General features: G+C 38.0%; 1 protein-coding gene across 5 annotated transcripts; it reads left to right on the top strand.

Annotated features, from left to right (window-relative positions):
• Positions 1–1,451: 1,451 nt before the first annotated feature.
• LOC110963781 (histone acetyltransferase KAT5) lies at positions 1,452–11,278 on the top strand. 5 transcript variants are annotated; one of them, XM_022212263.2, is made up of 15 exons: positions 1,452–1,513; positions 1,594–1,660; positions 2,753–2,821; positions 3,156–3,292; positions 4,059–4,127; positions 4,969–5,139; positions 5,233–5,307; positions 6,760–6,822; positions 7,117–7,365; positions 7,469–7,558; positions 7,658–7,798; positions 7,926–8,019; positions 8,125–8,284; positions 8,366–8,447; positions 9,642–11,278. In XM_022212263.2, exons 1-15 carry the CDS (start codon positions 1,484–1,486, stop codon positions 9,774–9,776), a joined length of 1,632 nt encoding a protein of 543 aa, XP_022067955.1. In that variant the 5' UTR covers positions 1,452–1,483; the 3' UTR covers positions 9,777–11,278. The 5 variants fall into 5 exon arrangements, with proteins under 5 accessions (XP_022067955.1, XP_022067954.1, XP_022067957.1 ...); XM_022212262.2 differs by having other exon boundaries at positions 4,059–4,133; XM_022212265.2 differs by lacking the exon at positions 4,059–4,127.

Genomic DNA, 11,278 nt, shown 5'->3' with positions numbered 1-11,278 from the left:
TGCTGTCATTTACAATGAAATAACAGCTACCTTTCTGAAGGATTTTTTTTCATGGTATGCAGCCATTTCCTAACACTGAAGATAAGAAATAAGCAAGAGCCTGGTCCTGGGCAGGTGAGACAAGAGTGTGGCAAAAGACAGCTCTTCAACCACAGATGAAAAGGCAAAGAAGTGAAAAAGCTGCAGCAGATTTAGTTCTTTGAGACAGTTAGTGACACTGAAGGGTGAAAGTGATCACTGAAAGTCTTAGTATACAGATGTGTCACTGACAAGGAAGGCGTAGCTTGATACTACTTTATTGGACTCTTGAAGCTGACAAAGCACAGAAGTTGACTTGAAGATTAGACACACATTTTTTATGTAATTATTTATAATGTGTGTTCATGTATTTATTGTTATTTAGCCCATTAACATAGACAGTATAATAAAGATTATTATATTATATTATTATACAATCTATGTCTATTACATGAGTATAGTGTTTGTATTTTTACTTTCCATTGTGTCTAACATGCTCAGGGAGATGGAAATCAGTTAGCATCTACATATGGTATAATGCATTTATTGCCCTGTGAGATTCTATTTAATTTTTTTTAATTGCATGTTTTCTGAAAAGTAAATAAAATAGTATAAGCACAATATTTTTAAATGGAGAAAATTGTAGTGACAAAAATATGCTACATCTGTATAAAGTATATGTCAAATCATAACAATAATAAAATCATGAAACCAAATCTTACAGCACTTTGAGCAATGATTAAATTTTCACATGCACTATAAAGCACTTTTTCCGTGGAATATCAGTGTTTCTCTACTTCTATATAACCCTATGCAATTGCTATTTTCCACATTATTATTGTTCCCTATTATTGTTAGTGTAACCCTGCAAATGTATGCTGTATTACAGATCTTGGCCTGACTGATTATTGCAGCTGATATTTAGCTTTTTTCAAATTACAGATTTACAAAAGTAATTCCTGATCAAATAAATTATTTTTAAAATGAGATATATTGACTTAGATGCGCAAAACATTTCGGTAGACTCAACTGTCTACTGTCACGCTTGTTCTGCAAAGTGTACGTGGATGTAACCACCAAGTTGGTAATTTTTTGGATAATTCATTGTTGTTAGTTATTATCGTTGAAATGTGGTTAAATTACTGTATCCCAGATGTATAAAAGTTTAGCCCTACAACCAAATTTAATCTGTTTATTGCTCAGTGGAATCATCTAGCCACTGTCATTTACAGATAAATGGATGATTTATGAGTGTTTAAAAATACTGAGATTCACAAGGCAAACCTGTGGATTAAAGAATAAGACAAACACCGATGTAGGTTGTAGACGCTTGTGTAGTTATCTTGCACTTTATTTCATCTTTGATGTGGGCGTCGTAGAAATTTCTAGAGATTCATCTTGGTGTCTGTTTCGTCTTTGACGCGGACCGGCATTTTCCCACAACACCCCGCTCCTGCTCTCACAGATGACGAAAATGGCGGACAACGGCTCATCGGTAGGTTTTCGAAAGATATAATGATATTTTGGAGACATAGACCAGTTCTGGGACGCAAATTGACACTCTGTCTTTTACAGGTCGAAATTGTGGAGGGCTGTCGCCTTCCGGTTCTTCGCAAAAACCAAGAACACGAAGACGAGTGGCGTAAGTATTGTCCGTTTGTTTTTCCAGTGCTAAGCTAATGCTTAGCAGCTAACCTCAGCTGTTGTTAACCGAAGCCACGGCCTCCAGTTAAAGCGCTGTAAACACCGTCACTCACACGGGACACATGCAGCTGGAGAGCGAGACTGGGTTTAATGTGAAGGCTTGCAAAAGCCGGTGTCATTCATTCAGATATTAACAAGGCTACTCTGAGTGACATTTTAATAAAATACATATTATAAGCGATAAACGAGGCAAAACCCCGACACCCGGCACATGCGTACAAACCATAAACCGAATTGTTCAGGTTAAATATATGTTTTCCCTAAACTTAGACTGCAACTCCCCTAAATAAGAAGTTTGGACAGATGCGGTCATAGTTGACCCTACTCGTTTGAAGATGAAAACATACAATATTAGTGAGACGTTACAGTGACACTTTCTCAGTTAAACCGTTACTTTCATTTCTACAAATTATATTGTGGCAGCGTTTCTATTCCGACACCTCAGTACAAATACTCATATTTGATGACACTATTAGCTTCGTATCCAAATATATTGTGTGCACTAATTCAGTTTGATCCTGGAGATAGAAGCAGTAAGTTATTGTAAACCCACTATTACACATCCAATGGGTCTACAATGAGTAAAGAGATACTCTCATGATAGTTTGCCTGTTTAAACCCATTTTAGAGATCTATGCCCATCATGCCACAGTATATAACCTAGAGATAAGCTAAAAGATTTCTGTTGGATTTTTTGTTTTGATTGAATTGTTCAATGTTTCTAAAATTTTGGTAAAACATGGCCTTTCACACTTTCCCGAGCTGCATAACCTCCTCAAATCACTCGTGTTGTTCATCCAAAATTCTCAAAGATGCTCAGTTTTCGATGACCGTATTTTACATTGATTTTTCTGTTGCCTTTTAAATGAATGCATTACTTTTGACCAAAGTGTACCTACCTCAATGTCTGTTCACATTTGTAAAGCCTAGAAAATCTGTTTGCAGCTGTTTCATAGAAGTGCATCATCGTATATTTGTTTCTTTAAGTACAGTTCAGTTCAAATTTGACTTCTTGGCTTTTTTTCTACAGCTTTGGCTGAAATTCTAAGTGTGAAGGAGGTCTCTTCCAGAAAGCTCTTCTATGTTCACTACATTGACTGTGAGTATAGTTAGATGCCTCTTGTTGTTTGTGTTTGACATTTTGGCTGTTGCTGTTAAAGTTAAATCTTTCGCCTTTTGATTTAAAATGCGCCCACACGTGTGCCATGTATGCTGATTTTCATTGTGTTCATGTAATGGTATTAACTCATCAACTGCATTTTTGTGTGACGTTTGTGGATCGATGCAAAATCAGAGGATAGCAATTGCAATACTTTTGTGAATAGATATCTTCTCCCATCCCTGGTTATTGTCACTTTGTAAACCGATTTACGGCACACAGAAACATCACAGCAATTGTGTACTTATTTGTGGGAAATTGCTTGTGTTAACAGTCAACAAGCGCCTGGATGAGTGGGTCACAGGGGACCGACTGGACATGAAGAAGCTCCAGTTCCCTAAGAAAGAAGCTAAAACGCCAACCAAGAATGGACTTCCGGGTTCCCGTCCCAGTTCTCCAGAGAGAGAAGTGGTAAGCATGCAATGCACAGTTTGGACATTGATGTCACAACCTAAAACACTGCAAAAGTATGATTAAAGTTAATGGCATCATTTTGATATTTTTGAAGCAGGAATCTATGCAGCATGAGCCTGCATTTTACATCACATTGTGTTTGGAAGCTGCAAAACTGCTAACTGTAAATAAAGGGGTGCCAGTAAGACTAGAGAATGTGAAGTTAGTCTTTTGCTTTACTGTGCTTAGTGGGTATAAAATCCTTTTTTGGTGTCCATTAGTATTTGTAATCATTGGTCAATACTACAACTGCTCAACACTTTGAATAATGAAGAAAAAGCATGTTGTTAGCTTCTGTTGATGTTTGATTTGCTAGGCAGAAACCTCAGTCCGACTGCATGATATTAACAGCTATTTGGATGATCGGTTTAGTAATAATATACATTATGTTGGATAGAGGTTGGTCAGTGATTTGTTAAAATGTGTCTTTACACTTAGATAATTTCAGTAATATGTATAAGGAGTGTGTTACTGCGAACATCGATATCCTCCAATTTCACTCTTAAATGATTGTGTTCCTGCTTCTTCAGGTCTAACTTTGTTCCAAATGACTGTCACAGAAACTTTTGAGAGTATCTGTTGCAGTATCTTTTCTCATAATGTGTTCATGTTTATTCAAGTCCATATTTAGATTGTGTGTGCAGTGAATATCTGAGTATTTACCGTTGGGTCAATATGAATGTCAGTTAATCCCCTTCCTTCTCTTCCTTTCTGTTCAATTCAGAGGAAGAGTCTAGATCTCAACCTACAAACTGCCACAGCTCCTTCCAGAGGCAAAACCCTCCCCACGCCGGTACAAGTTGAATTTACCAATTCTAGGAATGACTGACGCCTTTTTTAAACCTGGTGTTAACATGGGTCTCATGTGATTGTACAGCTGTCGGCTCAGGTATATAGAGTTGTGACATAATAAAAGAAGATGATGATCTCGTCATGTAGCTCCCATGTGGAAATAGTTTGAACAGTTTAACCAAATGTTTGTCAGGTTTATAGATTTGATTCCTCAATCTACATTTCAGCATTATAGCTAGCATGTGTTGTCTTTGTTGTAGTGTGGTGCAGAAAGTGTATTATACTTTGTGCTTTTATTATCAACACGCCTTGAATGAATTAGAAAAAACACCACATGCCCTAAGCAGCTAACATATTGAATGGCACAGCAGAGAAAAAAAACAAGTTGTTGATTTCTGCCTGTTGGCACTTCAGAAAATAAATAGTAAACAGTTTTATCTGTCTCCTGAAGACATTTCTAATTGCAGTTGCAGCTCTCTATTACATGTTAATACCAGGTTTAAATACGGTGTAATTTACATTGGACTATTTTAACCTGGAGATAACCACAAATTGGACAAATCTGTTTCATTTGATTTGCTGTGGCTACTAAACAGACACAGTCTTAGCTCTGTCGGTGCTCAATTTGCTGCTAATGCACCTTGATACTTAATCTCCTCCTAAAGTAAAACTGGACCCAGCTTTTTAATCATGACATTGGTGTGTATTTAGAAAACTTGAACACATACCTCTGGTCAGGCTGGAATAGAAACCGATTTTGTTTGGAAAAACAAAAATTCAGACTCAGTTAAGTGTCTGTACCTATTTTGGGCCAGATGTCTAACAAGGTTTGTTTGCTGCAGAAGAGGAAAGTGGAGACCGTCCCCTTGGCGACTCAGGTACCCCCTGCCACCCCCGTGCCCTCCCTGCCAAGTTCAGCTGAAGCCTCTCAGGCATCTGTTTTTCCTGCTGTGAGAGAGACCACCACCTTTAAGGCCCGCGAAGACCATGAACCGATCTCTTCACTCACAACGGTAAATAAGTGCTCTGGATTCTTCAATGTTTCAGTTAAAGTCTTTCATATTTTTTTGTTTCATAAACACACGATCATTTCTGCCTGACAATAGAACGGCACTGCTCGACGACTAATCCCCCCTCAGCCTGGCAGGAAGAGGAAAGCTAATTGTGGTGGAACTGACGAGGTATGTGACTTTATTATATTTCACCATGAGTCAGTTTATTGTTGACATTTTAGATGTACACCTTGTGTGTCTGTATCTTTTGGGTTTGGTGGATGTGTGGTTTTATTGTCATTTATTCTGAGCTGAAAACTGACAGAAATGCACAGTTTGCTTGAGTTCACTTACGGTAGCCTTCTTTGATTCGACAGGTGATAAATTCCTTATAATTGGTGCACAGTTAACGCACAAATTCTACATGTTAATCAGAAGTACTGCCTGCAGCATTGCAGTAATTTACACAAATCTCAAATGTAATAATAGTAACGAAAGTAGAAAAACAAACACGACGACTTTGCTTTTAAAGGAGAGAATTGGTTCCCTTTTCAGTTTGTCCATGCTCTTTTCTAACCATTTTGACAAAGATATTATACAGTTAGTACTTATAGTTAATTTTTTGCTTGTATCTTGTTTTTGTCCAGTTGTTTGAAGCAGGCTATTTCATTTATATTTACATTGTCCTGTTACAATTTGTTTATTTTTCACTCTAACATCAATTCTTAACTCTGTGCTCTTTAGTGTTTGATTATTGTATCATAATTGTCAGACTAACAAACACACTTAATTACCTACTTTATTTAATTTGTTATGCTTTCATAAATTTTCCCTTTTCAACATCCACTCTGGTTATTTTCAGTGAATATAATTATTGTCTATAATATTTCCACATAGGAAGCTAAGTTGATTTTGCATTGGTCTTATGTTTAGCTGCTTGTGGAAATTCAGTCTGAGTATTTATGCAAATTCCGACGCTAGTAATGTTTTAATGTATTACACCGAACTAAAACCTGTTTCTACATTGTCTGTGGATTCCACGGTAATCATTCTATTTTTACCAATCTTTATTTTTGACAGTGTTAAATGTGCTGTTCTTGCAGGTGTACCACAGCAGAAGAGCTGATTGTAACTAGGTCCATTTTGATTACGTACATGTTTTTGCAATTCTGTGCTTAAAAAATGGCTGAAAAAATGACCAAATCTGGCACGTCAGACCTCCCCTGGAATTTCAGAAATTCAGTTTACTCCTTCAAACTACTGGCACAGGAGCAGCTCAGCTTTTCAACTGCTGCAGCAGACCTCCCACATTTTCACATTGTCTTCATTGAGAGTGGATAGTGGGTTCTCTGTATACATGAACAAAACTGGTAAACCCACATAAAGTGAACTTCTGTGTTTGCTCCTTCCCCCACTTTTCATTTACACTCTAACATCTCTGTCCCATCTTCTGATTGCCAGTGTACCTGGCTGGCTCCTGATGAACCCATCCTGAAATGTACTAAAACAACAAATGTTATACTGAAATTCAATATTGTTTTCAATCTGCCCCCTTAACCAAGCTGTTCAGTGCAAATAAGAATCATTTTATTCCCCTCTTTAGTTTCCAAAAGCCCGTGTTTTTGTGTCTTTTTCTGCTAGATGATAAAGGTTTTGCAGTATAACAACCCTCAAAGTGCCAGTGTCTTTCTACCACCACCAGAGGTCTGTTTTATTTCCTATTATTGCCCGTTGATTGTGTGTTGCTCTCCAAATTCAGCTGTGCCTTAGTGGGTCCAATAAAACCGAGGTGCTGCTTACCTCAGACCCAAGTTTAGTCCCTCTAGCAACATGTACAACAACTATGATTAATCATGTTACCTACTTAAAGAAATGTGTGAAAAAAATCAGTGCATATGATCAAGCAGCTTTTTGTTTTAAAAATAATTTTTTTATCAACTTAAAGTCTCTGCAACATGAGGTTCTAATGTGTGTAATGTCTGCATTGTTCACCAACAGGATTCCCAGGACAGTTCGGATGGCATCCCGACTGCACCCCGTATGACAGGCAGTCTGGTGTCCGATCGCAGCCATGACGACATCGTCACACGCATGAAAAACATCGAGTGTATAGAGCTGGGACGGCACAGACTGAAACCCTGGTACTTCTCACCGTACCCACAGGAACTCACCGCATTGCCCATCCTCTACCTCTGTGAATTCTGTCTCAAGTACCTCAAAAGCCTCAAATGTCTGCAGAGACATTTGGTAAGAATCTCATCTTCAATCTTAAATACCCTAAAAATGTCACCACCTCAAGTTTAACTTGTTTCACATTCCTCTGTTGGTCTTTTCCCATCATCTTTTACAGACCAAGTGTAATCTAAGACATCCTCCAGGCAACGAGATCTACCGTAAAGGCACCATCTCATTCTTTGAGATTGATGGCAGGAAAAACAAAGTTAGTGAGAGGATGTGTTATTCTGTCCTCAGTTTTACAGCGTTTTTTGGTTGTTGTCATTTATTTGCAATTGATTCATGTCTGTTTTTATTTTTCCAGACTTATTCCCAGAACCTGTGTTTACTTGCTAAGTGTTTCCTGGACCACAAAACGTTGTATTACGACACAGACCCTTTCCTCTTCTATGTAATGACAGAGTATGACTCCAAAGGCTTCCACATAGTGGGCTACTTCTCTAAGGTAAACAGATTATACAAAGAATTTTAAACTACTGGTACAGTGTGTATTTGCAGTCAGTCAATAATCGCTTAGAGTCGGTCCTGTATCAAAACTGAAGGTAAACTTCATTTTTATTCCCTGTGTGCAGGAAAAAGAGTCGACTGAAGATTATAACGTCGCCTGCATTCTAACCTTACCCCCCTACCAGAGGAGAGGTTATGGCAAGCTGCTCATTGAGTTCAGTAAGTTCTGAACGCGGTCACACTGTGGTCACTCAATTTATCTGTTTGAATTTTTACATGTCTTCATTTTACCTGTGATAATCTTTGGCTCACTGTATCGGTCAGGTTATGAACTGTCCAAGGTAGAAGGGAAGACCGGCACTCCTGAGAAGCCGCTTTCTGACCTCGGTCTCTTGTCCTATCGCTCCTACTGGTCACAGACCATCTTGGAAATTCTCATGGACCTTAAACCTGACAATGGAGAAAGGCCACAAATTACCATCAAGTATGTGACTGTTCATCTCCACCTTTTTACTGTCTACAAAGAATCATTTTCTAATGTATCTTCTTTTATTTGTACCCACAGTGAGATCAGTGAAATCACAAGTGTAAAGAAAGAAGACGTTATTTCTACGCTTCAGTACCTCAACCTAATCAACTATTACAAGGTGAGAGACCAGCGCTGGGTGTAATTCACTGTTTACACTCCCATCGATCAAAAGTAACTCCCAAGTAATTTAAATGAAAACTGATGCACGGCAGAGTTTGATAAATGGAGCCTTGTCCAAAAAATGGGATTTACAAACTCTAAACCTGAACTGTAAGCTGACAAATAGTTTTTGTTTTCAGTGAGGTGATCACAGTTGGTTTAACCAGCTCTAAATTCTGTATGTGATGAATGAAAAAAGTCTTTAAACTGTAAAGAAATGGCGAAACCTCAATTTTAATACTATAAAGCTAGAAACAGGATTGCATACAAGAGCCACAGACGGTGATGGAGCGTGAGCTGTCAGTACAAATGATCACACTATTAAGTTTTATTCAGCATTGCTGATCATTCATCATTTGCAACCCTTAGACTACTGTGGAATCTTACTGCACGGAGACTAAAAGATAAAACAATAAAATAATCCATCACATAGATATGAGTGATTTATAGGCATCCAGTTTTAGCTACAGAAAATCAACCCAGTAATAATGATGTTGATGATTTGCCATTGAGACGGTGGCATTTAACACCGAGCTCCGACAGTCATTAGGCCACAAATTGCTGCAGACTTTCCCTTTTAAGAGAGCTACCAAATCCTGGTTAATTCACTGGCATTCCTGTACTTGTTTGGTTTTTAAGTATGGATTTAAATGTGTAACTTTTTGTATTCTGCTGCACTCACACTTATCTATATTCTTAGGCTCAAATGTCAGTTTGCACTAGATAAATGTTTTCAGTTTATCTCTGTACGGTGTATCTGTCCATACTCAATAAACTGTGAATATATACTTCTCAGTTGTATTATCATGCAGCATGGAAGTTATCTTAGTTCATGGAACAGTGGAACCTGAGATTCTTGCACTTCCAGTCGTAGTGTTTTCACTAAACCCACTCTGTCCCAGATGCCATCCACTGAGCCTCCTTCCCTTTTACACTCATAATTGTGAGGAAGATGATCTCAAAAATACTTCTCCCCGTTGAAACAAAAAGATTTGCTATGTCCAATGATGAACAGAGTTTGACAGATGTGATTGTGGATAAAATGGTTCAAAGCTGCCATCGCTGTTTAAATAATGTCCGCTTGCTCCCAAAATTTATGCTACATAGTACTGCAGAGACTTTGAGGTAACTTCTTCTTGTTTCTTAAATCCAGGGTCAGTACATCCTGACGCTCTCAGAGGACATTGTGGAAGGACACGAGAGAGCGATGCAGAAAAGGCACTTGCGCATAGATCCTAAATGCCTTCATTTCACTCCGAAGGACTGGAGCAAAAGGGGCAAGTGGTAGAGTCCTGCTGGGGTCCTCGGATATTCTCATCGAACCGGGACAGCAGACGTTCAGCAGACTGTGGCTCAGATAAAGGTTTTTGTTGAGCGGTCTCACCGAGCACCTTTTTGAACCCAGGACTTCTCTTCAGATACAGTTACTGAGACTCTGCATTACATCTTGTGAATTAAATAAGCTGTCAAACCTGGGTCAAACGAAAGACTGGTAACAATAACACCGCCAAAAATACCGCACACCTTCTACTGTGTAAAAGATCCTGTTTATGACCAAAACAGTGCATTAAAAGTGACATAAGGTGTCTGTTTAATAGTGTAGATTAAAGCCTATTGCAAACATGCAAACCACCTAATAGTGGGTTTTATAGATAAGATTTTTAGTTTGAAAGTGAATTGCACCATCTGTCCACATTTTGTAAAACCTAGAAAGTGACTTTATTTTTCTTTTGTTGTTGTTGCATCGGCCAACACAAACAAAAGCGTCTTTTTGTCTACATCTTTTGCATCTGCCATTTTAAAATGTTGAATATCAGAATTATTTATGTATCCTGAAAAGGTTTGATCGTGGAAAGAGTCAAACAGAAATCCTTGCGTGACTCAAAGGAAGTCATATTTATGAAAAATGTTCTGGACCTGTAGCGCTCAACTGATGCCTGACGTACGCTCAAAAAATGTTGACATTTTCTACTTTAAATAGAGATTTTTGTTCGTCTTGTTCAGGCTTCAACATCCTTGAAAAGAATCTTGCTGGGTACCATGAGGTTCACGTGTTTCTGCAGTAAGATTCTAATTCTCATCTCAGCACAGTAAATTTCAATTTCTTTCTCTTCTAGTGCCTGAATTTTAATGTCTCAACAGATCAGAAATGTTCTGGTTGGTTTTTTTTCTTACCATACACTTCAGGCTGTTTTTAGTGCCAGCTAGTAAATAAAATACGTCTCGCACGTACAGACAAAAAGCCGCAAGAATCGTTTGGATTCGTACTCAAAGCTTACACCCAGACGTCAGAAAACCTTTTCGTTTCTATTGTTGCTTTAGAACCACCATGGTCAATTCAGGTTTATCTTCTACAGAAGTCGCTCTGCTTTTAATTTCACTCGTTTCAAGTGGTTGAAACCATTTACCTGTCCAGTAGTGCCGCTGTCACGATCATTGAGACAAATCACCTTCCCCGAGTGAAACATATGTTCCCTGTGACTGTACATACTGAAGACAGAAGCCATGTTGAACTGTTAGAGGAATGTAAATTTAGTGTACAGCTCTTTCTTTCTTTTTTTTTTTTTTACTTAATGTTATCTAAAAGACTGCACAAATATTAACAGGAAAAGACCTAAAAGTGATATCTTACCTTCAGTTTGTGTTTTATGTTTACATGTCAAAAAGGATGTTGAATTTACCCTGTTGAAATGATTTAGTATATCTTTATGTGAAACACAGTTGAGAGTATCATTTGAACGTTTGATATGAAAAGCTTGTTGAATTGATAAAAAAAATTCTTAAAAACCA

This window comes from Acanthochromis polyacanthus, chromosome 17 (genome assembly GCF_021347895.1).
Source record: "Acanthochromis polyacanthus isolate Apoly-LR-REF ecotype Palm Island chromosome 17, KAUST_Apoly_ChrSc, whole genome shotgun sequence".
NCBI classification, from domain to species: domain Eukaryota; kingdom Metazoa; phylum Chordata; class Actinopteri; family Pomacentridae; genus Acanthochromis; species Acanthochromis polyacanthus.
Note: the sequence above shows the minus strand (reverse complement) of the source record. Positions and strands in the feature narration are given on the sequence as shown.

What these genes read in the sequence shown, in the direction of transcription:
- LOC110963781 (XM_022212262.2), top strand. Translation starts at nt 1,484, where the DNA reads ATGACGAAAATGGCGGACAACGGCTCATCG. An exon ending in AGGCCACAAATTACCATCAA is followed by an intron (nt 8,285 to 8,365) that starts GTATGTGACTGT and finishes TTGTACCCACAG; the next exon opens with TGAGATCAGTGAAATCACAA. An exon ending in ACCTAATCAACTATTACAAG is followed by an intron (nt 8,448 to 9,641) that starts GTGAGAGACCAG and finishes TCTTAAATCCAG; the next exon opens with GGTCAGTACATCCTGACGCT.